The 27,691-nt window shown below is 48.6% G+C and overlaps 2 protein-coding genes across 2 annotated transcripts in view; both read left to right on the top strand.

Moving 5' to 3' along the window:
* Positions 1 to 551: 551 nt before the first annotated feature.
* Positions 552 to 24,834, top strand: LOC148506466 (uncharacterized). The gene is made up of 6 exons (XM_088446736.1): positions 552 to 748; positions 2,419 to 2,610; positions 3,395 to 3,473; positions 3,586 to 3,674; positions 3,837 to 3,942; positions 21,995 to 24,834. Exons 1-6 carry the CDS (start codon positions 665 to 667, stop codon positions 23,386 to 23,388), a joined length of 1,944 nt encoding a protein of 647 aa, XP_088302862.1. The 5' UTR covers positions 552 to 664; the 3' UTR covers positions 23,389 to 24,834.
* Positions 2,567 to 27,691, top strand: part of LOC148506465 (uncharacterized) — a 54,115-nt gene continuing 28,990 nt past the window's right edge. Inside the window, 1 exon segment of the mRNA XM_088446737.1 lies at positions 2,567 to 2,610. The gene's annotated coding sequence lies outside the window, so the exon portion shown is untranslated.

Here is a 27,691-nt window from a genome sequence, read left to right as displayed (position 1 = left end):
GGAATGCACTCCGGCCACATCGCAGGGACGGGCTCTTTTCGGAGCCCGTTTCCCTGCATGTGCCCGGTGATACATTCGGCCGGTATGATCGCCTTTTGCAATGCGATCATGGGCGGTACTGCATGCCCTGATCGCATTGCAAAATGCGATCCTTAATAAATGGGCCCCTCTGTCACATTGCTCCTGTTATTACACCAGGGGCAGGGGAACTACACATCCCAGCATGCCCTGCCACAGTGCTGCTGTTATAGGGCATGCTGGGATGTGTAGTTCCTCAGCAGCTGGAGAGCCACAGGTCACCTGCCCCCTGATGTAGAGATCAGACAGACACTGACCACAACACAGATACATTACACACATCACCAGCAGGAGAGGATCATGGGTAATATTGTTTACACATAACAACCAATCAGCAGCCTGAAAGACGTCTACACAAAGAATGCTGAAGTAGAGTTTAAGCTGGTCACGTGATGTCTCCTGTGCAGGCGCCATTTTGTATAAGACCGCTGATGTTTCACAGGGACTGATGGTCTTCATGAAAATGTCCGAAATCTGAGCAGGATTAGGTCTTTTATTTTACTACCACTAGTCAGAGCAAATGTATACATTTACATACACTACCTCTAGTGTTTAGATTTAAGTCCTCCTCCATATCTGATAGCACATGTACACACACTACACAAACATCTTTACTTCCGACCCTGAGAGAGACCATCAGCACCTGGATTTAGGAGCTCAGTATTATCAGGTGTAGTACCAATATGACCTGTGTATAGTGATCAGCGCGTGGTACGTGTGACCTGTGTATAGTGATTAGCATGTGGTATGTGTGACCTGTGTATAGTGATTACTGTGTGTTATGTGGTACCTGTGTATAGAGATCAGCGTGTGACCTGTGCATAGTGATCGGCGTGTGGTACGTGTGACCTGTGCATAGTGATCGGCGTGTGGTACGTGTGACCTGTGCATAGTGATCGGCGTGTGGTACGTGTGACCTGTGCATAGTGATCGGCGTGTGGTACGTGTGACCTGTGCATAGTGATCGGCGTGTGGTACGTGTGACCTGTGCATAGTGATCGGCGTGTGGTACGTGTGACCTGTGCATAGTGATCGGCGTGTGGTACGTGTGACCTGTGCATAGTGATCGGCGTGTGGTACGTGTGACCTGTGCATAGTGATCGGCGTGTGGTACGTGTGACCTGTGCATAGTGATCGGCGTGTGGTACGTGTGACCTGTGCATAGTGATCGGCGTGTGGTACGTGTGACCTGTGCATAGTGATCGGCGTGTGGTACGTGTGACCTGTGTGGTAGAAGTGTCACATTGGTCTTGTTTTGAAGTTAAAAAAAAAAATGTTTTTATATTTAAATATTGACTTTTCAAGGTAACATGATGTGACCATTGACCTTGAATATCTAATAAAAAGTGTATGTTTAATTTTTTTGTACATAAAGTATGTTATACACTTAAATCAGGGCTCGACAAATCCCGGGGGCCAGGTCGCCACGCGGCGTTTAGCAAGCCAATCACCGCGCGCCTCCTCCCCCCAGCCAATCGCCACACGGCGTCACCCCTGCTAAGCGTCTTCTCCGCTGCACCTGTTTTCACTGCATCCATCGGGCAGGTGTAATGTTGGTGGGGCCGGGCCCATATAGCAACCAGCACTCCTTCGGCAAGCTGAGCTCTGTGCAGGAAGGAGACAGGGAAGGTGGACACTGCAGAGAGGAAACAGTGACCCAGCCGGGGGCTCCCAGCAAAAGCAAGGAGGTAACCACTACCCCACGTGCTGTGTAACAGCTGCAAAACACACTATTAATCCTGTCTTATTTTTTTTTTGTGATCTGGCTCCTACACTTTCGCCCTGGCTCCTAGATTTTAGAAAAATTTGTCAGGGCCTGACTTAAATACAATCTCTCTTTGTTAGAATCTTTTTTTTTTTTGGAAGCTTTTGGGAACAGGAGTAAAAAAAAAAATGAAATAACCGTAGTTTAACCATTCTTCCACTAACCATGCAACTGGCAAGTTCAGACTGGTCTTGTAGTGTCTCTCTGTGTTCTAGGGATGGCCATCGGTGGTTTTCCATCGATGGACACCATCAATGGTACCATCGGTGATAACCATCAATGGTATAATAATGACTGGGGAGGTGAGGGAGTCTGGGAGTGTCACAGTGACATCACTATTATCTCTATTACTAACACAGGGACATGACTGGGGAGGTGAGGGAGTCTGGGAGTGTCACAGTGACATCACTATTATCTCTATTACTAACACAGGGACCTGACTGGGGAGGTGAGGGAGTCTGGGAGTGTCACAGTGACATCACTATTATCTCTATTACTAACACAGGGACCTGACTGTGGAGATAGGCAATTCTTGAAAAGTCACAGTGTATACATTAATGTCACTCAATACACAGGATTACACAGTAGTGAAGAAGACATCCGGTGAGTGTGAGACACCCAGCAGCCGTCCCCGTGTGTCAGGAGGACTGAGCAGGACCCAGAGCCCCATCACGGTGCCTCCACCTCACTCATTGATACATGAGAGACACAATGACCAGAAGATCCTGGAACTCACCAACAAGATCATTCAGCTGCTGACTGGAGAGGTGACTGCTGGGAATGGGACATTATACAGTTACACCAGGGGATGTGTCTGGGTGATGACTGGAGAGGTGACTGCTGGGAATGGGACATTATACAGTAACACCAGGGGATGTGTCTGGGTGATGACCGGAGAGGTGACTGCTGGGAATGGGACATTATACAGTAACACCAGGGGATGTGTCTGGGTGATGACCGGAGAGGTGACTGCTGGGAATGGGAAATTATACAGTAACACCAGGGGATGTGTCTGGGTGATGATTGGAGAAGTGACTGCTGGGAATGGGACATTATACAGTAACACCAGGGGATGTGTCTGGGTGATGACTGGAGAGGTGACAGCTGGGAATGGGACATTATACAGTAACACCAGGGGATGTGTCTGGGTGATGACTGGAGAGGTGACTGGTGGGAATGGGACATTATACAGTAACACCAGGGGATGTGTCTGGGTGATGACTGGAGAGGTGACTGCTGGGAATGGGACATTATACAGTAACACCAGGGGATGTGTCTGGGTGATGACTGGAGAGGTGACTGGTGGGAATGGGACATTATACAGTAACACCAGGGGATGTGTCTGGGTGATGACTGGAGAGGTGACTGCTGGGAATGGGACATTATACAGTAACACCGGGGGATGTGTCTGGGTGATGACCGGAGAGGTGACTGCTGGGAATGGGACATTATACAGTAACACCAGGGGATGTGTCTGGGTGATGACTGTATCATTGTGTGTGTCAGGTTCCTATAAGGTGTGAGGACGTCACTGTCTATTTCTCCATGCAGGAGTGGGAGTATATAGAAGGACACAGGGGTCTGTACAAGGACGTGATGATGGAGAATCACCGGCCCCTCACATCACTGGGTAAGAGGAGACTGTCACTGTAATGGGGAGAGCAGCTATGGGGCCACCTATATACACATCATCTGATAATCACATATATACAGTGTAATCAGTCACTGTGTGTCTCCTACAGATGGGGCCAGTAACAGGAATACCCCAGAGAGATGTCCCCGTCCTCAGGATCATACAGAAGAAAAGTACAATAACCCACAGGAGGATCAGGTAGGTGAAATTTAGGGAGTTGCCCAATACCAAAGTGACGCTACAGTATATGATCTGTAGGACAGCTGTGCGGGTCTCATACACTGATGTCTTCTGTTTACTCTGAATTAAATCAGTCATTATTATATGTATGTTATTTGTATTGTCTTGTGGGCTATTCAGGTTGAAGAACTTACTAAAGTAGAAAACATAATGGTAGAAGAAGAGACGTATGTGATGGGTGATCAGCAGTGTAAGGAGGAGGAAATCCCTACAGCTATCAGCACAGGTGAGTAATAATCACTAAGTACAGAACAGTCACATATTCTCCTTGTTCTGTCACTACAGCAATCTCTTATCCTACACCCTCCTCTGTCACTACAGCACTCTCTTATCCTACACCCTCCTCTGTCACTACAGCCATCTCTTATCCTACACCCTCCTCTGTCACTACAGCCATCTCTTATCCTACACCCTCCTCTCTCACTACAGCACTCTCTTATCCTAAACCCTCTGTCACTACAGCAATCTCTTATCCTACACCCTCCTCTGTCACTACAGCAATCTCTTATCCTACACCCTCCTCTGTAACTACAACAATCTCTTATCCTACACCCTCCTCTGTCACTACAGCAATCTCTTATCCTAAACCCTCCTCTGTCACTACAGCAATCTCTTATCCTACACCCTCCTCTGTCACTACAGGAATCTCTTATCCTACACCCTCCTCTGTCACTACAGCAATCTCTTATCCTAAACCCTCCTCTGTCACTACAGCAATCTCTTATCCTACACCCTCCTCTGTCACTACAGCAATCTCTTATCCTACACCCTCCTCTGTCACTACAGCACTCTCTTATCCTACACCTTCCTCTGTCACTTCAGCAATCTCTTATCCTACACCCTCCTCTGTAACTACAACAATCTCTTATCCTACACCCTCCTCTGTCACTACAGCAATCTCTTATCCTAAACCCTCCTCTGTCACTACAGCAATCTCTTATCCTACACCCTCCTCTGTCACTACAGCAATCTCTTATCCTACACCCTCCTCTGTCACTACAGCACTCTCTTATCCTACACCTTCCTCTGTCACTTCAGCAATCTCTTATCCTACACCCTCCTCTGTCACTACAGCACTCTCTTATCCTACACCATCCTCTGTCACTACAGCAATCTCTTATCCTACACCCTCCTCTGTCACTACAGCCATCACTTATCCTACATCCTCCTCTGTCACTACAGCCAACTCTTATCCTACATCCTCCTCTGTCACTACTACAGCCATCTCTTATCCTACACCCTCCTCTGTCACTACAGCAATCTCTTATCCTACACCCTCCTCTGTCACTACTACAGCACTCTCTTGTCCTACACCCTCCTCTGTCACTACTACAGCACTCTTATCCTACACCCTCCTCTGTCACTACTACAGCACTCTTATCCTACACCCTCCTCTGTCACTACAGCACTCTCTTATCCTACACCCTCCTCTGTCACTACAGCACTCTCTTATCCTACACCCTCCTCTGTCACTACAGCACTCTCTTATCCTACACCCTCCTCTCTCACTACAGCACTCTCTTATCCTACACCCTCCTCTCTCACTACAGCCATCTCTTATCCTACACCCTCCTCTGTCACTACAACCATCTCTTATCCTACACCCTCCTCTGTCACTACAGCAATCTCTTATTCTACACCCTCCTCTGTCACTACAGCACTCTCTTATCCTAAACCCTCCTCTGTCACTACAACAATCTCTTATCCTACACCTTCCTCTGTCACTACAGCCATCTCTTATCCTACACCCTCCTCTGTCACTACAGCCATCTCTTATTCTACACCCTCCTCTGTCACTACAGCACTCTCTTATCCTAAACCCTCCTCTGTCACTACAGCACTCTCTTATCCTACACCTTCCTCTGTCACTACAGCACTCTCTTATCCTACACCCTCCTGTCACTACAGCACTCTCTTATCCTACACCCTCCTCTGTCACTACAGCCATCTCTTATCCTACACCCTCCTCTGTCACTACAGCAATCTCTTATCCTACACCCTCCTCTGTCACTACAGCACTCTCTTATCCTACACCCTCCTCTGTCACTACTACAGCACTCTTATCCTACACCCTCCTCTGTCACTACTACAGCACTCTCTTATCCTACACCCTCCTCTGTCACTACAGCCATCTCTTATCCTACACCATCCTCTGTCACTACAGCCATCTCTTATCCTACACCATCCTCTGTCACTACTACAGCCATCTCTTATCCTACACCCTCCTCTGTCACTACTACAGCCATCTCTTATCCTACACCCTCCTCTGTCACTACAGCAATCTCTTATCCTACACCCTCCTCTGTCACTACTACAGCACTCTTATCCTACACCCTCCTCTGTCACTACTACAGCACTCTCTTATCCTACACCCTCCTCTGTCACTACTACAGCACTCTCTTATCCTACACCCTCCTCTGTCACTACTACAGCACTCTCTTATCCTACACCCTCCTCTGTCACTACTACAGCACTCTCTTATCCTAATCCCTCCTCTGTCACTACAGCAATCTCTTATCCTAAACCCTCCTCTGTCACTACAGCCATCTCTTATCCTACACCATCCTCTGTCACTACTACAGCCATCTCTTATCCTACACCTTCCTCTGTCACTTCAGCAATCTCTTATCCTACACCTTCCTCTGTCACTACAGCACTCTCTTATCCTACACCCTCCTCTGTCACTACAGCCATCCCTTATCCTACACCCTCCTCTGTCACTACAGCCATCTCTAATCCTACACCCTCCTCTGTCACTACAGCAATCTCTTATCCATATCTGCCCAGTGGGGGAGTCAGGAGCCATCAGCCCCTATTATACTCCTGCTCTCCCCCTCACATCATGTCACTGTGTGTTACCAGCCCAGAGATCTGACCAGTCTCCTCCCCACACTCTCAGGCATTTGTCATATATCACTACAAGAGATGTCATTCTTACCTCTGACACATTGTAGTCATTCATTCCCTAAGCAATGGAGAGAGACTTTGGGGTAAATGCTAAACAGAGTTTTTAGAAGTGAGTTTTAAAAGTGATGTTGCCCATAGCAACCAATCAGATTCTACTTAACATTTAACTAGCATCTTCTGGAAGATAATAGCTAGAATGCGATTGGTTGCTATAGGCAACATCACTTTTAAAACTCACTTCTAAAAACTCCTCTCTTTTGTAAATGTACCCCATTGTCTCATTTCCCAAGATCCTACTGACCTCACCACATGTGACATTACCCATGGTCCTCCCTGTGCACTATTAATAGTAATATCTATACATGAAGTGCTCTGTAAGGATATTCCTGATATGGTCTGAGCTAAGCTATACACTAGCACTTATGTATGGTATAAAATATGTAATGTCATGTAAATGTTACAGGCGTGTGGCATGTAGGTGTGAGGAATGGAGCAGTGGCGTATCTATAATGGGTTCAGTGTGTGCGCGGCACACGGGCCCCCAGGCACAGGGGGGCCCCGCACCCCTTGCACCCTTATTATTTTAAACTAGCCTGTCTGTGGTCCCGCGTCAGGTGTCAGCTCTGCTCAGACCACCGGAAAATGGCCGCGGAGGCCATTTTTTCGGGGTTCTGCGCATGCGCAGTAGACTCCGGGCACTAGATTGTGCCCGGAGTCTACTAATGTGGCGGTGGCTGGCCAGCCGCATCAGTCGGCTGCCAGCCATCGGGGAGAGAGGAGGGTGCCCCGCACAGGGAATGCACACGAGCCCCCTCCTCTCTTAAGACGCCCCTGGATTGGAGTCAGGCTGTGTGAGGTCATATAACTATCCTGACTCAGTAGCTCATTGAGCAGGGTTTTTTCTACTTCAGGGTCCATAGGGTATCCACAGGATACCTTGGGGTATAGGTGTGACGTCAGTCGCAGGGCACCAAAGAGTTAAGCTTTCAGCCTCCCAGGATGCACTAGGTCCCCCTCCTATACCCCGCCCCCGGGCCAAGGCACCTCAGTTTAGTTTGGTGCCCGGCCGGAGTCGGGTGCACCTGTTGGAGTGGGGGCTAGAAGAGCCCCTGAAGCTTTTTCTTCATGCAGCTGTGGCTGCACATCTGGATGAACAGCATGGACAGTCAGTCCTGACGTCCATGCTGTCTTCCCTACACCCCGCCGGTACCAGAACGCCGGTACTGATCCGGGGATGCTGGTGGGCGTCTGGGGTCACAGCTAGCGGTGACCCCAGATGCTCCGGACCATGGCCGGATTCAAGGGGGACAGAGGTAAGCAGCGGGGTCCCGCGGTGGGTCCCCGCTGATCACATGGTCCTAAGTCCCCAGGCAGGGGGCTCCCTGGGGACTGGCTGCAGCGTGGAGCCAGGCGACCAACCTGCGCTTCCACTACCCCCTGGGACAGCGGACCGCAGCAGAGCGGTAGCGCTGCGGCGTCCCAGGGGTTAAATGCATGCCAGGGGAGCGCGCCTTCCCTGTCTCACAGCCGGCGCCTCCCCCGCTGCACACAGCCCTCTCTGCACTGTGCTGACTGGTCCTGTGTCAGCGCTCCTCCCCCAGGCCAGCTTCTCTCTGCTCCTCGGCGGCCATCTTCTCTGCAACGCATGGTGAACGCTGCTGGAAGTCTGGAAGGAAGCATCGTGGTCTGGGTCCCCCCGCATACCTCTCCTCCGCTGTGGCTCAGGTCTGTGTATGCAGCGCTGTGTCCTACCAGGCCCTGTGTCTGTGTAGTTGAGTGATCAGCGCTGTTAGTGCAGGAATTGTTATTTCTCTGCATTGTATGTGACTGTGCTAGCGCTGCCTGTAACTTTTCTTCTCTAAACTGTCAGCTTTATTACTGTCCCTGTTCTTTCTGCTAAAGCCCTTGCGGTGCGGTGCTGCAGGGTGGTCTCTCGCCTATTTAATACTTAATTGGTGAGAGAGGTCACATACGTGGTGCCATCATGTCTGAAAGTGATTTTCCCCTCCGGCTACAGTGTACCACGTGCAAAGTACCGTTAGCGGAGGGGGAGGGTAGCGCGGAGGGCCTTTGCCGGCAGTGTTTGTCCATGGCGCGGCCTATTACGGTTACAGCACCGGTACAGGAGCCGCCCTGGGCTTGTTTCGCTCAGGCGTTAACAGCTTTAGTGGGCCAGTTAGCTCCGCAGCCCGCGTTTACTCCGATGGGTTTGTCCCAGCAGTCTGTGGTGTCGTCACCCATGCAGGGGTTCCCACGACAATTGGTGGTACCCCACAGTCTCCCTATTTCCCCGCTCCCGGGTTCTCAGGAGCCAGCGTGGGTTAACTCCCTGACGAGTTCTGTACAGCACTTGTCGGATGTGTTGCAAGGGGAGTCTGTGATGCGGCCTCATAAAAGGCCGGTGGCGTCTCTGTCCGCTCCTTATGAGGATGACGAAGGGACGTCTGATGATGGGGAGATTCTGGATCCTTACGATCAGGAACCTTTCCATACTAAGGACGCTGATGCTAAGTCCAAAGTATATATTCCTGGACTTATTCGGGCGGTCCGCACAGCCTTGGTGATTGAGGACGAAGTTCCCCCAGCGGCTAAATCTAAGTATGCCTTTTTCAAAGATGTGAAGGGCGATGCCACAGTCTTTCCTCTTTCGGGTCAGTTGGTGGACCATTTAGAGGAGGCGTGGAAACAACCTGGCAAAAGATACCAGCCGCAGAGACGCCTGGCGGTGGCTTATCCGTTCGCGGATAATTATTTTGCTAAGTGTGAATCCCCTCCACAGGTGGATTCTCACGTGACCCGTCTTGTCCGTAGTGCCACATTGCCGATGCCATCCATGTCCTCCCTTAAGGATGCTACGGACCGCAAGGTAGAAATCTGCCTGAAGTCCGCTTATTCCCTTGCAGGGGGGGCAGCACGGCCGGCTATGGCCATTTGCTGGGTTGCCAGAGCGATGGAGCGCTGGGCGGATTCATTAGAGGCTTCTTTTGAATCCGACTGTCCGGCCGAACAGGCGGAGTTGATTGGCAATCTCCGTGATTCGGCCACCTACATCAACGAGGCGGCTCTAGACATTAGTACTCTGGTGTCTAGAATTTCTTCAGCAGCGGTAGCTGCTCGTCGCACCTTGTGGCTGCGATCCTGGAAGGCGGACGCAGATCCAAGAAAGGTCTGGAAGCGTTGCCGTTTACCGGAGAAGTTCTCTTCGGTCCGGATCTGGATAAGATTGTGGCCACGCTGGCGGCAGCCAAATCTGCTTGTCTCCCGTCGGCCGCTGCTCCTTCTGGTTCTGGACCATCGTCCTTTCGGTCATCTAGGGCCCAGGGCAGGCCCAAACCACAGTCGTTTCCTCGACAGGCTGGCCCTAAGAAATCGGTCAAGCCCCGGAAACAGGCATGGAGTACCAGACGTCCGGCCCCCAAGCCAGATGACAAGCCTGCGGCCTGACGGTCCGGGTCTCCCCTTGGGGGATCCCAGGGTGGGAGGCCGCCTGCTGCAGTTCTCCCGGTGTTGGTCGTTCACTACGACAGACACTTGGGTTCTGGAGGTGGTCTCTCACGGGTACGCCCTCTCCTTCCGGCACAGACCCCCGGCTCGATTCTTCACCACGGGTCTACCATCAGACCGGAACAAGGCTACGGAGCTGCGGAAAGTATTGCACACTATGCTCCAGGCTGGAGTTATAGTGCCTGTTCCATTCTCCCAGAGGGGCCAGGGTTTCTATTTTTGGTACAGAAACCCAATGGGTCATATCGTCCGATTCTCAACCTCAAAGCACTCAACAAGTCTTTGCGGGTCCCGAAGTTTCGGATGGAGACCCTACGGTCCATCATTCTGGCGCTGGAACCTGGGGACTACATGGTGTCATTGGACATACAGGACGCTATGGCGGTCATGGCGGCTTCTCTGCGGCTGCAAGGAGTCCGCATGTTGCCGTACTTGGACGACCTGTTATTGGTGGCAGGATCTCCAGAGCTCCTGTTACACCACTTGGACCTGACCATTGCACTGCTGCAACGGCACGGCTGGCTAATCAACTGGCAGAAGTCCACTCTAATCCCGTCTAGGAGGATTCAGCATCTTGGAGCCTTATTGGACTCGGGACAGCAAAGGATCTTCGTGACGGAGGACAAGATCTCTGCTTTACAGTCAAGGGTGCGCAGTTGTCTGCACAGCCGCCGGGTGTCCTTACACTCGGCGATGAGGTTACTGGGCTCCATGGTGTCGGTGTTCGACATGGTGGAATACGCCCAGTTTCACTCCAGACCTCTGCAGCACCTGATCCTGTCCAAGTGGAACGGGCTGCCTCAGTCTCTGAAGTTCCAGACGATTGTGCTCACCCCGGAGGTTCGCCTGTCCCTTGCGTGGTGGTTAAAGACGACCCACCTCAACAAGGGACGTCCGTTCTGGGTTCCAAATTGGGTCCTGTTGAAAACGGACGCCAGTCTTCGGGGCTGGGGAGCAGTTTCGGGTCCACACTTGTTCCAGGGCAGGTGGACACCGACAGAAGCGGAGCTTCCAATAAATATCTTGGAACTCCGTGCGGTCTTCAATGCTCTCCTGCAGGCACAGCGGTTTCTCCAGGGTCACCCGGTGCAGGTCCAGTCGGACAATGCTAACACCGTGGCCTACATAAACAGGCAAGGAGGAACTCGCAGTCGGGCGGCTCTCGTAGAGGTCTCTCGGATCCTGGTTTGGGCGGAGCGCAATCTTCCGGCCATATCAGCGGTCTTCATCCCGGGAGTGCTAAATTGGGAGGCGGACTTTCTAAGTCGCCAGGACGTTCATCCAGGGGAATGGTCCCTGCACCCGGACGTTTTTCAACTACTGGTGGACAGGTGGGGTCTTCCAGAAATCGACCTCATGGCGTCCCGGCACAACAACAAGTTGCCGGTGTACGGGTCTCGCACAAGAGACGAAGGGGCGTCTCTGGTGGATGCTCTGTCCGTCCGGTGGACGTTCAGGTTCGCATACCTGTTCCCTCCGGTCTCCCTTCTTCCACGGGTAATCCGGAAATTCAAACAGGAAGGAGGGACGCTCCTGTTGATAGCTCCCGCGTGGCCCAGACGGCACTGGTTCTCAGACCTTCAGGGTCTGTCCGTGGACAGTCCTCTGCGGTTGCCGCTACGACCGGACCTTCTGTCTCAGGGTCCTTGTCTTCACCCGGACCTGACTCGGCTGTCTTTGGCGGCGTGGCTGTTGAGACGGCCATGCTGAGGTCCTGGGGGTTTTCCAGCTCTGTGGTGCGTACCATGTTACGAGCTCGGAAACCGTCTTCCGCGAGGATATACCATCGCGTGTGGCATACGTTCTTCCAGTGGTGTCGACCGAGAGGTTATGCACCGCGGGAGTTTCGTCTGTCTCGGATTCTCGCCTTCCTGCAAGCGGGACTAGATCATGGGCTTCGCCTTGCTTCTTTGAAGGTACAGGTTTCGGCCCTATCTGTCTGGTTTCACCGTAGGATTGCTACAATCCCGGATGTGCGCACCTTTATGCAAGGTGTTCTCCGTATTCAGCCGCCCTTTGTTCCACCTGTGGCGCCTTGGGATTTGGCTGTGGTCCTGAGGGCTTTCCAAGGACCGCCGTTTGAACCACTGGGCTCAGTGGATATTAAATGGCTAACAGCTAAGACTGTTTTCCTTCTGGCCGTTGCTTCAGCCAGACGTGTTTCTGAGTTAGGGGCTCTTTCTTGTAGACCCCCTTTCTTGGTTTTTCATGGGAACAGGGCAGTGCTCCGCACTCGGCCCGAGTTTCTTCCCAAAGTTGTTTCCCAGTTTCATGTTAACGAGGAAATAGTTGTTCCGGCCTTTAACTCACCGGGTCTTTCCGTGGGTGAGGCCTCTTTGGGTGTTGTGCGGGCCTTAAGGACTTATGTTGACCGCACTTCTTTGTTTAGGAAGTCGGACGTTTTGTTGTCCTCTATGGCTTCTGTAAAAAGGGTTGGCCTGCTTCAAAGCAAACTTTGGCAGCCTGGATCCGTATGGCTATTTCTGAAGCTTATCTTCATGAAGGCCTACCGGTCCCTCCTTCTCTGAAGGCTCATTCCACTAGGTCTGTGGGTCCTTCGTGGGCAGCTCGATGTGGTGCCTCGGCAGTTCAGATCTGCAAGGCTGCTACGTGGTCTTCTGTCCATACCTTCGTGAGGTATTACAGGTTTGACACCTTCGCCTCTCAGGATGCTTCCTTCGGGCGGCGGATTCTCCTTTCTGCACAGGAGCGTCCCCACCCTTAAAGGATACTGCTTTGGGACATCCCCAAGGTATCCTGTGGATACCCTATGGACCCTGAAGTAGAAAATATGAGATATGGTAAGAACTTACCCTTGTTATCTCTATTTCTACGAAGTCCATAGGGTTCCACAGGACTCCCGCCCTGTCGCACCTGTGCTGCAGATGGGCTTTGCTCTGGTCACCGGTTTTCCGTCTCCCTCTGGTGAGAATGTGATTCTTGTATGTGTCCAGATCTTTGTTCTCTCTCTTCCTTCTCATCCTCCGGCCTATGGCTTGGTAACTAACTGAGGTGCCTTGGCCCGGGGGCGGGGTATAGGAGGGGGACCTAGTGCATCCTGGGAGGCTGAAAGCTTAACTCTTTGGTGCCCTGCGACTGACGTCACACCTATACCCCAAGGTATCCTGTGGAACCCTATGGACTTCGTAGAAATAGAGATAACAAGGGTAAGTTCTTACCATATCTCATATTTTCAGACCATGGGTAATGCTAGTAATTGGGGACAACGTCTTACTGTCCATAACAGGGAAGATATATGGTAACTTATTAGACCCTGGAGAGTGGAGGTTTCTAACTAGAACCTACACGCTTCTTGGCTTCTAATACTCTTAGGGGTAAATTTACTAAAGTGAGAGTTTTTAGAAGTGGAGATATTGCCTATAGCAACCAATCCGATTCTAGCTATTATCTTCTAGAAGGTGTTAGTTACATGTTGAGTAGAACCTGCTTGGTTGCTATGGGCAACATTTCCACTTCTAAAAACTCTCATCTTCGTAAATGTACCCCTTACTGTGGCCGAGGACCTGTCCCCTGTGGCAGGGGGATTGCTGAATCAGAGTCTGGATTCCTGTCCTCTGGAGACCATTTTTGACCAGGGGAAAAAGGCTGGAGTAGCCCACCTATAAGTTTTCTAGTTGGGGATATAAAGATAACATCACCCACTCCTAGGCTTCCAGCTTCCTTCTAATAGCTAAGGGCTGGGCTTACTTCCCAGGTAGCCTCAAGCACAGAGGGGAGAACATTACCCTCTGTCCACTGGTAACCATGTATCCTCTACAGGAGGAAACACGTGCATAGTGCAAGTATCCCTGTGCATAGGTTACAGGGCCTGGGGCTAGATTACCCCTACTGTATCCTGTGTCAGAATGGTACAAAAGAAGGGCTTTGAGAGCTCAAATCTGTAGATCCTTTGAACATGGGGTGTAGCATCTGAACGTCCAAGAACATCTGCATGATGTGATATTTCTTGTACCTTTTTAAAAAAATTGAATGGCGCAAATAAAGCTTTTCCTGCTTCAAAAGACGCCTGTATAGGCTTTTATACTGTGCCTACCAGCTTAGCACAATACGCTGATCTGTACTTCACCTATCCCGAGGATGAGCCAGTGTCTCCAATCTCAAGCCCTCTGCCCTCTATCAAGCACAAGACTGATCCATAGTAAGTGGCCAGTGGAGGATTTTCAGGCACTAACCTAGAGGCGTTACAGCTGGGTAACGACGCATACCAAGAAGCAAGCGGTGCCAGTGTAGGAGCCTGGTGGCAGCGAGTTACCCTTGTGCAAAGCAGTCGGAGGTGTCAGTAATAGGTGGCTGCTGATGGAGGGAATCCTTGTGCAGCATTAGTGACAAAGTAACCCACTCAGGAATAAGTAACCTCCCCACAATGTGTACCAGCCAGTGGAATAAGCCATCTGGTCACAGTTACCATAGGCTTGGTATTGTCTACAGATCATAGGACTTGCAGTATATGTGGACATATGTTGCGTTCCCTTCCTGCATGTAGTATCTGAATATTGCATCTTCCAGATGGCTACTGCTGCATGCTTTAAGGCTCTCTTGGTCTTCTTCCCTCTTTCCTGTGCTTTCCCAGTTGTTAATGGAGAATCACCTTCCCGGCCTAGATGTTTACAATTCTGGGTCTGTACTCCCAACCCAATGGCCAGTTATCTTATTTGACATCATATTCGTGAGCTGTCTGGCTTGTTAGATCACTCATATGTTTGGTTCAAGGAATTCTTCTGGCAGTCAGCAGAAGCCATAAGAGGGAGTAAGTATCCTTGTCACTGCTCAGTCCATCGCTACCTCTACCCATCCCAGAAAGACCGTGGCCTCGCATCTCAAAGGATTTCTTCACCAATTGGGTGGCTCTGGGCAGTATTTGACCTCAATAACCATTACCATGAGTCCAACTCTTTCTTATACATATTCCATCTCTTCTCTCCAAACCTACTTCTCTGTCCTCTTCTGCGGTTCCACCTGTGGATCCATTGTTATGCAGTGTCTGCCAACTCCAGAAGTCCATGTGAAAATAAGGAAAGACGACCGGTTACACCTTTACCACTCAGGGTTTGTCAGTGGGTGTAGGTAGTTAGCGGTGTCGTTATTCTCCTCCTAGGAGAATAATGACACCACTACCTACCTGCACCCACTGACAAGCCACCAGAAGTCTCCTTGGCAGCACAACCGAGTAGAGCCACTGCACATGACGCTGAGCCCGGGCGCCGCGAGATCTCATGAGATTGCATCACCCAGAAGTCTCGCAGCTAAAGCAGTGTGGATAGTAGTACAGACATAGCAGCAGCGAGAATGCTGACAAGGAGGAGGACACGGGACACCAACTACCAGGAGATACCTGAAGGAGAACGCAAGAGGACGCAGCACACCAGGAGGTGTGCATAGAGGACGTCGAGAGTAAGTAAGTGCACCTGGGGGTATGGGACGCCACCCCGCCAGAACACTACTTACCAACCTCACGTACAGGACACTAACACTAGAGTATTATTGACTGCCACAAGCTACAGAGGACACCCAGGTATGCCCACTGAGACCATATCATAGAACGTATACTATACTCCCCCCCCCCCCCCCCCCCCCCCCTTTGTTTCTTATTACCATTGGTGCAGAAACATATCATTACGTCATAAAACGTGAGAGGATGCCTCACAAGCTAAGCTGCTACTCAGAACAATTAGCCTAGTGAATTCCATAAGAGCGCTGTTACATACAACCTTTAAAAAAAAAAGAAACAAACATTGGCTAGATGGCTCCGTATGACAATCTCACAGGCTTATACGCAGTCGGGTCTTCCTGTTACAGCTTCTGTTACTGCTCATTCTACTCGGTCTGTGGGTCCCTCGTGGGCGGCTCGCCGTGGCACCGAGCTGTAAAGCGACCCCGTGATCCTCTGTCCATACTTTTCTGAGGTTCTATGCTTTTGATACCTTCGCCTCTTCAGGATGCGTCCTTTGGGTGCAGGATTCTCCTCTCAGCGCAGGAGCGTCCCCACCTTTAAAGGACTGGTTTGGGACATCCCCAAGGTCTCCCTGTGGAGCCTATGGACCCTGAAGAAGAAAATGAGTTATGGTAAAACTTACCTTTTGTTAACTCTATCTTCGAAGTCCATAGGGTCCACAGGGCACCCGTCCCGACGCACCTGGCTTCAGATGGGCTTTGTTCTGGTCACCGATTTTCTGTCTTCCTTCTCTCATCCTCCTCCGGCCTTTGACTTGTCACAAAACTGAGGTGCTCGGGGGCGGGGTATAGGGAGAGTTGACCAGTGTATCCTGGGAGCTAAAAGCTTTATCTGCATTGTGCCCGGTTTCCTCATCCACCATCTACACCCCAAGGTCTCCGTGTGGACCCTATGGACTTCGAAGAAAGAGAGTTAAAAAAGGTAAGTGTTACCATAACTCTAATTTTTACCCTTTCCCACCTGGTGAGTGTACTAAATGGGAAGTCCCTCCTACCGTGTATTCTCATGTGGCATAATTAGTTAAAAGCTCTACATTGCCTATACCATCCACATCTTCCCTTAAGGATGCTACAGATAAAAAACTATAAACTTCTCTTAAGTATGTTCACTCATTTTCTGGTGCTATGGCCACAGCCTGGGTAGCTAAGGCTATTGAAAGATGGATGCATGCACTTGAAGAAAGCATGTCATCAGGAACCAACTGGCCTTTGTCTCCAATATGCGGGAAGCGACCTCTTATTTGGGAGAAGCTGCGTTAAATACTGAATTCTTGCTTCTAAAGCATCTGCGACCTCGGTAGTCGCCCAAAGAGTCCTTCGGCTATATCTTGGACAGCGAACACGGAATCCAAGAAGACCCTCGAATCTTTACCCTTCTTTGGAGACTGTTTGACGCAGAGTTGGACAAGATTGTGGCTAATCTGCCAACCTCAAAATATGCCTTTTTACAATAAGCAGCTACCCCGTAAGCCTAATAGGTGGGCCTTTTGTCCCCAAGGTAAGGCACAAGGACAGTCCTTTGCAAGGCACCCTGCTTCAAACAAGACCACCAAGTCTAGATCTAAGCAGCCTTGGGCGGCCAGACATCCAGCTCCTAAGTTTGGTGACAGTTCCTCCGCCTGATGGGGTGGGCCTCCTCCTGGGGGATCCCAGGGTGGGAGACCGACTTCTGCGGTTCGCCGACTCATCCCATCAGACAACCACAGACGCCTGGGTCAGAGAAGTGGTCTCTCATGGATACGCTCTCACTTTCCAGAGACGTCCTCCCCAGCTATTTTTTTTTTTTTTTTGTACTGGTCTTCCATCAGACCCCATCAAGGCCCAAGCCTTCGAGGAAGCCATTTACTGCATTCTAAGCTTAAGTGTGGTAATACCTGTTCATTCGGATCTTCGAGGAACTAGTTTCTATTCCATTTTCTTTTTGATTCAGAAGCCCAATGGTTGTCACCGGCATATTCTGAATCTCAAATCTTTCAACAGGTTTATCCGGGTGCCCAAGTTCCGTATGGAAACTCTACGAACTATCGTTATGGCAATGGAACCTGGGGATTTTATGGTGTCCCTGGACATTCAGGATGCATATCTGCATGTGCCTATTACGCCATCCCACCAATGATTTCTGCGGTTTGCTGTTCTGCAGCAACATTACCAATTTCGGGCACTGCCTTCTGGTCTGGTAATGGCCCATCGGGTCTTTACCAAGATAATGGCAGTTATGACGGCCTACCTGAGGCGTCAGGGTGTCAGAATCCTGCCGTACCTAGACAACCTCTTAATTTTGGCACACTCACAGGCTGTTTTACAATGCCTGCTACAGCTGACCATTGCCTGGATCTCTTCAACACAGGATGGTACATCTGTATGCATTCCTGGATTCTCGGGTACAAAGGATCTATCTGCCAGCAGACAAGATTTCTGTACTGCAATTGTGTGTGCACATATTTCTCCTCAACCGAAGAGTATTCATTCACTCAGCAATGCGGGTCCTGGGGTCGCTGGTATCCACCTTCGATATGGTGGAATATGGCCAGTTCCACTCCAGGCCTCTTTAACAACTGATTCTATCATGGTGGAATTACCAGTATCATCTGATCCTGTCCCAGACGATCCTGCCAGGAGGTGCGGCTTTCCCTCTCATAGTGGCTGCAGACATCTCATCTGGACAAGGGTTGCCCCGTCTGGATCCCAGAGTGGGAGCTCCTCACTACGGATGCCAGCCTTCGTGGATGGGGTGTGGTGACAGGTCGCCATACCTTTCAGGGAAGATGGATAACCCAGGCAGGAAAGTCGCCTGCCCATAACTATCCTGGAGCTTTGAGCAGTGTACAGAGTGCTCACTTTGGTGCAACACCTTCTCCAGGGCAAGTCGGTCCAAATCCAGTCCGACAATGCGACCACAGCTGCCAACCTCAACCATCAGGGAGGAACGCGAAGTCGGGCAGCCATGCAGGAAGTAGCACATATCCTAATGTGGGCTGAATGTCATCTCTTGGCAATTTCTGCAGTATTCATCCCTGGAGTCCTCAACTGGGAAGCAGACTTCATAAGCCGTAGGATATACACGCAGGAGAATGGGCTCTTCACCCGGGTGTTTTTCAACTCCTTGTGGTCAAATGGGGCTTGCCAGACGTAGACCTCATGGCCTCATGTCATAACCACAAGATCCCCAGGTACAGGTTCAGGACCAGAGATCCCTTAGCCCCCTTCGTGGATTCTCTGGCAGCGAGCTGAGACTTCAATCTCGCTTACCTCTTTCCTCTGATCTCCCTTTTTCCAATGGTTCTCTGGAGATTAAGGCATGAAGGTGGCCCAGTGATAGTGATAGCTCCAGCCTGACCCAGGCGCCAGAGTCTCTCCATAGACCTTCCCTTTCCACTTCCTCTATGGCAGGACCTTTTAGCACAGGGTCCTTGTCTGCACTCGGACTTCCCTAGTCTGTCTTTGATGGCGTGGCTCTTGAGTCATCCCTCTTAAAAGCCAAATGTTTCTCTAGCTCTGATTAGGACGATGCTTAGGGCGAGGAAGCCTTCCACAACCCGCATCTGTCACAGAGCTTAGCACTCTTATTTTTAAACGGTGCTCATCCAGATGTTATGACCCTATGGTTTTAGGGGTGTCTGGGTGCTTTTGATTTATTTTTTTATCTAGGACAGAGTTGTTCTCGGTACCCGGATAGTTACTTTCCAAAAGTGTTATCCCGGGTTTATCATTTGAATGAAGTGTGTGGTTCCGCTTTGTCAGATCCTCATGTATGGTTTGCCGTGGCGTATCTGCTAGACAATTGTGCAGGCACATGGGCTTCCGTTCCACACCTTCCTTAGGTTTGTTTTTGCCTTTGATTTTTTTGCCTCTCGGGATGCTTCCGTTGGGGGCAGGATTCTCCTTCCTACTCAAAAGCAACCCCACCCTTAGGGAAACTGCTTTAGGATGCCCCCATGGTTATCCCTGTGGACCCTGAAGAAGAAATTGAGTTATGGTATAACTTTCCCATGTTAACTCTATTTCTTCAAAGTCCATTAGGCCCACAGGACGCCCACCCTGACACACCTGGTTTCAGATGGGCTTTGTTCTGGGAATTTTTTTTCTCAGTCACGGATTCCCTCATCCTCTGAGAGTGTTTCTAGATTGGATTGATCTTCCTTCTCTTCTCTCCTACTCCTGCCTTGGGCATGTTTGGGCATGAGTAGAGGCATATCTATGCTTTCCTAATGTCCAAGTTTTCAGTGTGAAGAATTACAGGAAGCCCAGCCATAGGGTCAGTAAATTGGCCCCTTCTTCTCCTGTCTGATACATTGCTCCAGTCCACATAAGTTCCGTATCCATATTACTGTCTGTCTTGAGGATCCTCACACCGTGGAGCTTTGCTCATAGAGACATCTAATACACAGGTCTGTAGCCTAAATGCCTCTGACACAAATGTAGGGGATCCTTTTACTAATTCTGGATCAGGAGACAGTTCTGGAAATCTCTGGCAACATTGTTTTACATTTTGTTGCTACTATTATACTTCCTTTAGGGCCATTTAAAGTGTACTTGTTTTTTTTTTATTTCGTATTGTTACATTTATATGGTTCGACTACTTGATAGTAAAGGCCAAGAAAATATACATTTTTTAATTTTCACCAGGAAGATATATATTTACATTTTATCAAAATAAATTCAATCTGTGCACCAAATAGCCGCTGTCACCATATCTGACTGCAGGATTCCCATCACTTATATACTTCCATCCAGCAATATAGGAACCACAGGCCACATACCAGCTGTTCAGTGTATGTCACCACAACCCCACACGTTTCACCACCAACACCCTCCAACAGTATTTCTGTGATATAATGCATAGAGTAGTGGCCTGACACACACACAGAGGGGGAGATGTATGACGCAGTGACACACACAGAGGGGGAGATGTATGAAGCAGTGACACACACAGAGGGGGAGATGTATGACGCAGTGACACAGAGGGGGAGATGTATGACGCAGTGACACAGAGGGGGAGATGTATGACGCAGTGACACACACAGAGGGGGAGATGTATGATAGTGACACACACAGAGGGAGATGTATGAAGCAGTGACACACACAGAGGGGTATATGTATGACGCAGTGACACACACAGAGAGGTATATGTATGACGCAGTGACACACACAGAGAGGTAGATGTATGACGCAGTGACACACACACAGAGGGGTAGATGTATGATAGTGACACACACAGAGGGAGAGATGTATGAAGCAGTGACACACACAGAGGGGGAGATGTATGACGCAGTGACACACACAGAGGGGTAGATGTATGACGCAGTGACACACACACAGAGGGGTAGATGTATGAAGCAGTGACACACACAGAGGGGGAGATGTATGATGCAGTGACACACACAGAGGGGTAGATGTATGACGCAGTGACACACAAAGAGAGGTATATGTATGACGCAGTGACACACACAGAGAGGTAGATGCATGACGCAGTGACACATACACAGAGGGGTAGATGTATGATAGTGACACACACAGAGGGAGATGTATGAAGCAGTGACACACACAGAGGGGGAGATGTATGACGCGGTGACACACACAGAGGGGGAGATGTATGAAGCAGTGTCCTACAAAGAGGGGTAGATGTATGAAGCAGTGACACACACAGAGGGGCAGATGTATGACGCGGTGACACACACAGAGGGGTAGATGTATGACGTGGTGACACACACAGAGGGGGAGATGTATGACGCAGTGACACATACAGAGAGGGAGGTGTATGAAGCAGTGACACACACAGAGGGGTAGATGTATGAAGCAGTGACACACACAGAGGGGGAGATATATGAAGCAGTGACACACACGGAGGGATAGAAGTATGAAGCAGTGACACACACAGAGGGGTAGATGTATGAAACAGTGAAAAGAGTGGAGAAGTGCGCTGTTTAGCCTGACTAAGAATCTCTTGCATCCCTCCTGGGGTACGAGCAGAAATCCGCGAAAACTACAGACATGGTGCTGTTTTCTGGCCTTAGTGTGGCGGAAAGAGCATCGCGCTGCGCAATGCCGGCTCTTGTGACTAAACACCAATAGTGCGCTGAATTAAATACCTCCGAGAGCTCCTTCCCGATGCTATTCAGATCATGCGGAAATTAATCTTACTCATTGACTTGAGCACTGTACCTGAAGAAGTGCATTTTCTTAAAGCAGATTTCCATCTTCCTGTACAAAGGATCCTTTAGTGGATCTCCATCTCCCTATAAACTGGATATTGATGCAAATGCTGCAAGGTCCTATATATCTACCCTGGGGGGCTTTATTTTTATTTTTTTTCTCAATTTAATGAGGGTTTAATGCTGTGGAGTGAATTGGACATTTACATCTTATGACTCTAACCTCTGTGTTTTAACCCACAGAACGTTCTAAAGATCCATCTCATACTAAGGAGGGATCAGCCTCATGTGATGGAGGAAATCTCACCGACACTGACACTTATACACCCACATATCATACACACTATACATCTACACATACTATGGAGGAACCAGTCTCATGTGATGGAGGAGACCTCACACACACTGACACTTTTAATTCAGAACTTGTACGTCAGAGAATACATATAGGTGAGAGACCGTATTCTTGTTTAGAATGTGGGAAAGGGTATGCTAGTAATTCAGGACTTGTTATACATCAGAGAAGTCACACAGGAGAGAGACCATATCCCTGCTCAGAATGTGGGAAATGTTTTAAAGAAAAGTCGAAACTTGTTAGACATCAGATGGTTCACACCGGAGCATACAAATATTCCTGCTCTGAATGTGGGAAAGGTTTTACATGTAAATCAGAACTTGTTATACATCAGAGAATACATACAGGAGAGAGACCATATTCTTGCTCTGAATGTGGGAGAGGATTTGCTAGTAATACAGGACTTGTTATACATCAGAGAAGTCACACAGGAGAGAGACCATATCCCTGCTCAGAATGTGGGAAATGTTTTAAAGAAAAGTCGAAACTTGTTAGACATCAGATGGTTCACACCGGAGCATCCAAATATTCTTGCTCTGAATGTGGGAAATGTTTTATATTTAAATCAGAACTTGTTATACATCAGAGGAGTCACACAGGTGAGGACCCATACTCCTGCTCTGAATGTGGGAAATGTTTGCTATATAAATCAAAACTTGTTGCACATCAGAGAAGTCACACAGGAGAGAGTCCATATCCCTGCTCAGAATGTGGGAAATGTTATAAAGAAAAGTCAAAACTTGTTAGACATCAGATGGTTCACACCGGAGCATCCAAATATTCTTGCTCTGAATGTGGGAAATGTTTTACATGTAAATCAGAACTTGTTATACATCACAGAAGTCACACAGGTGAGAGACCATATTCATGCTCTGAATGTGGGAAATGTTTTACATGTAAATCAAAACTTGTTATACATCAGAGGAGTCACACAGGAGAGAGACCGTATCCCTGCTCTGAATGTGAGAAATGTTTTACACAAGTTTCAGTACTTGTTAGACATCAGCGAATACATACAGGCGAGAAACCATATCCCTGCTCGGAATGTGGGAAAGAATGTGGTAGTATTACAGACCTTGTTATACATCAGAGAAGTCACACAGGGGAGAGACCGTATTCTTGCTCTGAATGTGAGAAATGTTTTACATGTAAATCAGAACTTGTTATACATCAAAAAAGTCACACAGCTGAGAGGCCATATTCCTGCTCTGAATGTGTGAAATGTTTTGCACGTAAATCACATCTTATTAGACATCATAGAAGTCACACAGTATACCCATGATCATGCTGTGACTGTGAGGAGAGGGTGTTATAGTAATCAGAGCTTGCTGTATATCAGAGAAGTCACACAGTATAACCATGATCATGCTGTGACTGTGAGGAGAGGGTGTTATAGTAATCAGAACTTGCTGTATATAAGAGAAGTCACACAGTATACCCATGATCATGCTGTGACTGTGAGGAGAGGGTGTTATAGTAATCAGAGCTTGCTGTATATAAGAGAAGTCACACAGTATACCCATGATCATGCTGTGACTGTGAGGAGAGGATATTATAGTAATCAGAACTTGCTGTATATAAGAGAAGTCACACAGTATACCCATGATCATGCTCTGACTGTGAGAGGACGTTATAGTAATCAGAACTTGCTGTATATAAGAGAAGTCACACAGTATACCCATGATCATGCTGTGACTGTGAGGAGAGGGTGTTATAGTAATCAGAACTTGCTGTATATAAGAGAAGTCACACAGTATACGCATGATCATGCTGTGACTGTGAGGAGAGGACATTATAGTAATCAGAACTTGCTGAATATAAGAGAAGTCACACAGTATACCCATGATCATGCTGTGACTGTGAGGAGAGGTCGTTATAGTAATCAGAACTTGCTGTATATAAGAGAAGTCACACAGTATACCCATGATCATGCTGTGACTGTGAGGAGAGGACGTTACAGTAATCAGAACTTGCTGTATATAAGAGAAGTCACACAGTATACCCATGATCATGCTGTGACTGTGAGGAGAGGGTGTTATAGTAATCAGAACTTGCTGTATATAAGAGAAGTCACACAGTATACGCATGATCATGCTGTGACTGTGAGGAGAGGACATTATAGTAATCAGAACTTGCTGTATATAAGAGAAGTCACACAGTATACCCATGATCATGCTGTGACTGTGAGGAGAGGACGTTATAGTAATCAGAACTTGCTGTATATAAGAGAAGTCACACAGTATATCCATGATCATGCTGTGACTGTGAGGAGAGGATATTATAGTAATCAGAACTTGCTGTATATAAGAGTAGTCACACAGTATACCCATGATCATGCTGTGAATGTGAGGAGAGGGTGTTATAGTAATCAGAGCTTGCTGTATATCAGAGAAGTCACACAGTATACCCATGATCATGCTGTGACTGTGAGGAGAGGGTGTTATAGTAATCAGAACTTGCTGTATATAAGAGAAGTCACACAGTATACCCATGATCATGCTGTGACTGTGAGGAGAGGGTGTTATAGTAATCAGAGCTTGCTGTATATAAGAGAAGTCAGACAGGAAATGTTTTAAAACAAAAATCAAAAACTTGTTACACATCAGGGAAATGACACGGAAACATACCCATATTCATTCTCTGTGTGGGAAATGTAGATGTTTATGTTCCGTGCTATGAAATATATGTGCTCAGTATAATAACTGCTAATCAATAAACTGTATCAAGCCCGGAGTGTGGTTATCTTACTTGAAGTTTACTCCTTAGACTCACACCATGAAACTAGCACCTCGCTTTATGGTACCAGCTTCTTTATAGGTTCCCTGTCTATGTGGGTTCCCCTTCTGAAACCTCTTGTTAATCGGTTTTCTCCAGTCCTCATCCTCCTCCCGCTATTATTCAACACCAATATTAATTAATAGTCTAATTGTCACAAGCCGCGGCACTGTGAATGCAGGGCAAGACTAATGCCGGGCGAGCGTTCGCTGAAACTCCTACCTCCTGTCCATCATGCCCGGATTGATCTGGATTGGTTCCTGCTTCTCTTTCCTCCTGGTGTGAACGCTGCTCTGATGCCGGTGATTGCGTTTCACGTGTTTCCGGTTGTGGTCATCCTGCCTGCTTTATTTCTTATCTGCCGTTTGTACCATCGAGGCGGCACGGTCCGCATAATATCTGCCGCTTGTGTCACCTGGGCGGCACGGTGTGCGTTCCTGCTTCCTGCCACGTGTGTTATCCAGACGGTACACTCACAGTCCTCAGTGTGCAAACCAGCGTATCATCGCTTGTGTCAACTCGGCAACACAGGCCGCACTTCAGCGTCCTAGGTACGTAACCCAGTGTACCAACGCTTGTGTCAACCCGGCAACACAAGTTGCAAACCTGCATCTTAAGTACGTCTCCTGTGTACCATCCTTAGTGTCAACCCAGTGACACTAGATTATCTTCTATTACAACCAGCCAAGGTATACCAGCCCTCAAGGCAGCTGCTCCGCCCAAAAGCCTCATCTTGGCAAGGCATACCTGCCCTGATACAGGTGACTTCAGCATACCAGGAAGTGTTTCACAGAATACACTGTCTCTCTCACAGCCGTGGGATTCCCCTCCCCGCAAGGAGTGTGTAGACCAGAGTCTCACGATGGGAAACACAGCTGCACATGGTTTATGACCTGTCTCCATACTCACGCTGGAACCATCCTAATCAGCGTCCATTCATAGCAGCAGCCCTGAATTGACCTGGACTCCAGGAATCACTATTCTGACTGCCTAGACAGCCCCTCAGTGTCGCGGCTGGCCACCGCTGATCAGGGACAGCAGACCTGTGTCCGGGTAATATCAAGTTCACCATACATACGCTACTAGCCTGCTCTTTAACAATATTATGCTTCTCTGACTGGGACTACATGCTTTGTAACTGGAGACTGCAAGCTTTGCCAATTCTCAGAACCAACATTATTTGTGACTGTGGGGTCTATTTACTAAGCAGTGTTAGGAGACAGAGTGAAAAGTGATAAGGTGCCAGCCAATCAGCTCCCAACAGTCATTTTTCAAACACAGCCTGTGAGATGACAGCTGGGAGCTGATTGGCTGGCACCTTATCAATTTCTTATCACTTTTCACTCTATTTACATACAAACGGAGACTGCATGCTAAGACAGTAACTGATTTATTACACCATTCATGATCTATGACCTGGTTTTATACTAATTGGAGACCACACGTTTTGCATACTGAAGCTGCATACACAACGATTTTATGAACGATTTTCTGTCAGATTAACTGTCAGATTTTTTAAAGTGTAATGAACGATATTTATGAACTACAAACAATTTTTGCATATTCCCTTATTGAAAATCGTTCAGTTGACAAGTCTGACTGAACTACAAACCGCCCAGGGGTGGCGGGGATAGCCGTCGGCTATCAGCCTAGGCCAGTGGTGCCCTGGAGAGGGGTACCCCTTGATTGAAGGGGCACTCAACTCCCCAGGGACCCCTGGCCTGGGCTGACTAGCGGTCAGGACTGATGCTGCGGCTGGGGGGCCCAGTGAAAGGGCTCCCCTGGCTGTAGCATCAGCCCCCCACTAGTAAGGGCCCAGGGTTGGTTTTAAATATAGGGGTACCACTACGCAAATTTTTTGCCCCTATATTTAAAACCAGCCCTGTCCCTGCCGCTTGGTGCCTAATTTACGGGGTAACCCTATTCATTTTGTTCTCGGTAATTTTAGGTACCAGGACAGGCTGCCAAGTCCGGGGCTGTTTAGTGTTTTTTTTTTGGGGGGGGGAACCTCACGTAATTTAAAAAAAAAAAATTAAGATATTTTGAAAAAAAAGAAAAAAAATTTTTGCAATGTTTAAACAAAACCCGTAGATGACAGGCAGGTCTGTTTGAAACGGGAAATCTCGGTCGAGATAAGGAATTTCCCAGGCCTGTTTACAATCTCGATTCTTGGTAAATTTGCGGGATGTATATCTGACATTAAGAAACTGACTGATTTTTGCCAATGGTGAGGTAAGCCGAGATTTACATCTCGGGAGAGAAAAAAAAGTGAGGAAACAAAACTCACTGAAAAACCCACCCGAGTTTGCCCTTAGTAAATTTGCGAGATGAAAAACATGCCTAAAAACACCACGAGATTGTCATCTCGACCTATCTCAATTCTTAGTAAATTTACCCCTAAGTGCCACATGATCTGTCAGTATAAACACACCTTTTCTGAAAGGCCCCAAAGGCTGCAACACCACTAAGCAAGAGGCATCACACCATGAAGACCAAGGAGCTCTCCAAACAAGTCAGGGACAAAGTTGTTGAGAAGTACAATTCTGGGTTGGGTTATAAAAAAAATATCCAAATCTTTGATGATCCACCAGAGCACCATCAAATCCATTATCAACAAATGGAAAGAACATGGTACCACAACAAACCTGCCAAGAGAGGGCCGCCCACCAAAACTCACAGACCGAGCCAGGAGGGCATTAATCAGAGGCAGCACAGAGACCAAAGGTAACCCTGAAGGAGCTGCAGAGTTCCACAGCAGAGACTGGTGTATCTGTGCATGTGACCACAGTAAACCATACACTCCATAGAGC

The sequence above is a fragment of the Taudactylus pleione genome, unplaced genomic scaffold (assembly GCF_031769625.1).
Source record: "Taudactylus pleione unplaced genomic scaffold, aTauple2 ptg000403l, whole genome shotgun sequence".
Classification (NCBI taxonomy): Eukaryota; Metazoa; Chordata; class Amphibia; order Anura; family Myobatrachidae; genus Taudactylus; species Taudactylus pleione.
The sequence above is the reverse complement of the archived record's forward strand: the minus strand, read 5'-3'. Positions and strand labels throughout refer to the sequence as shown.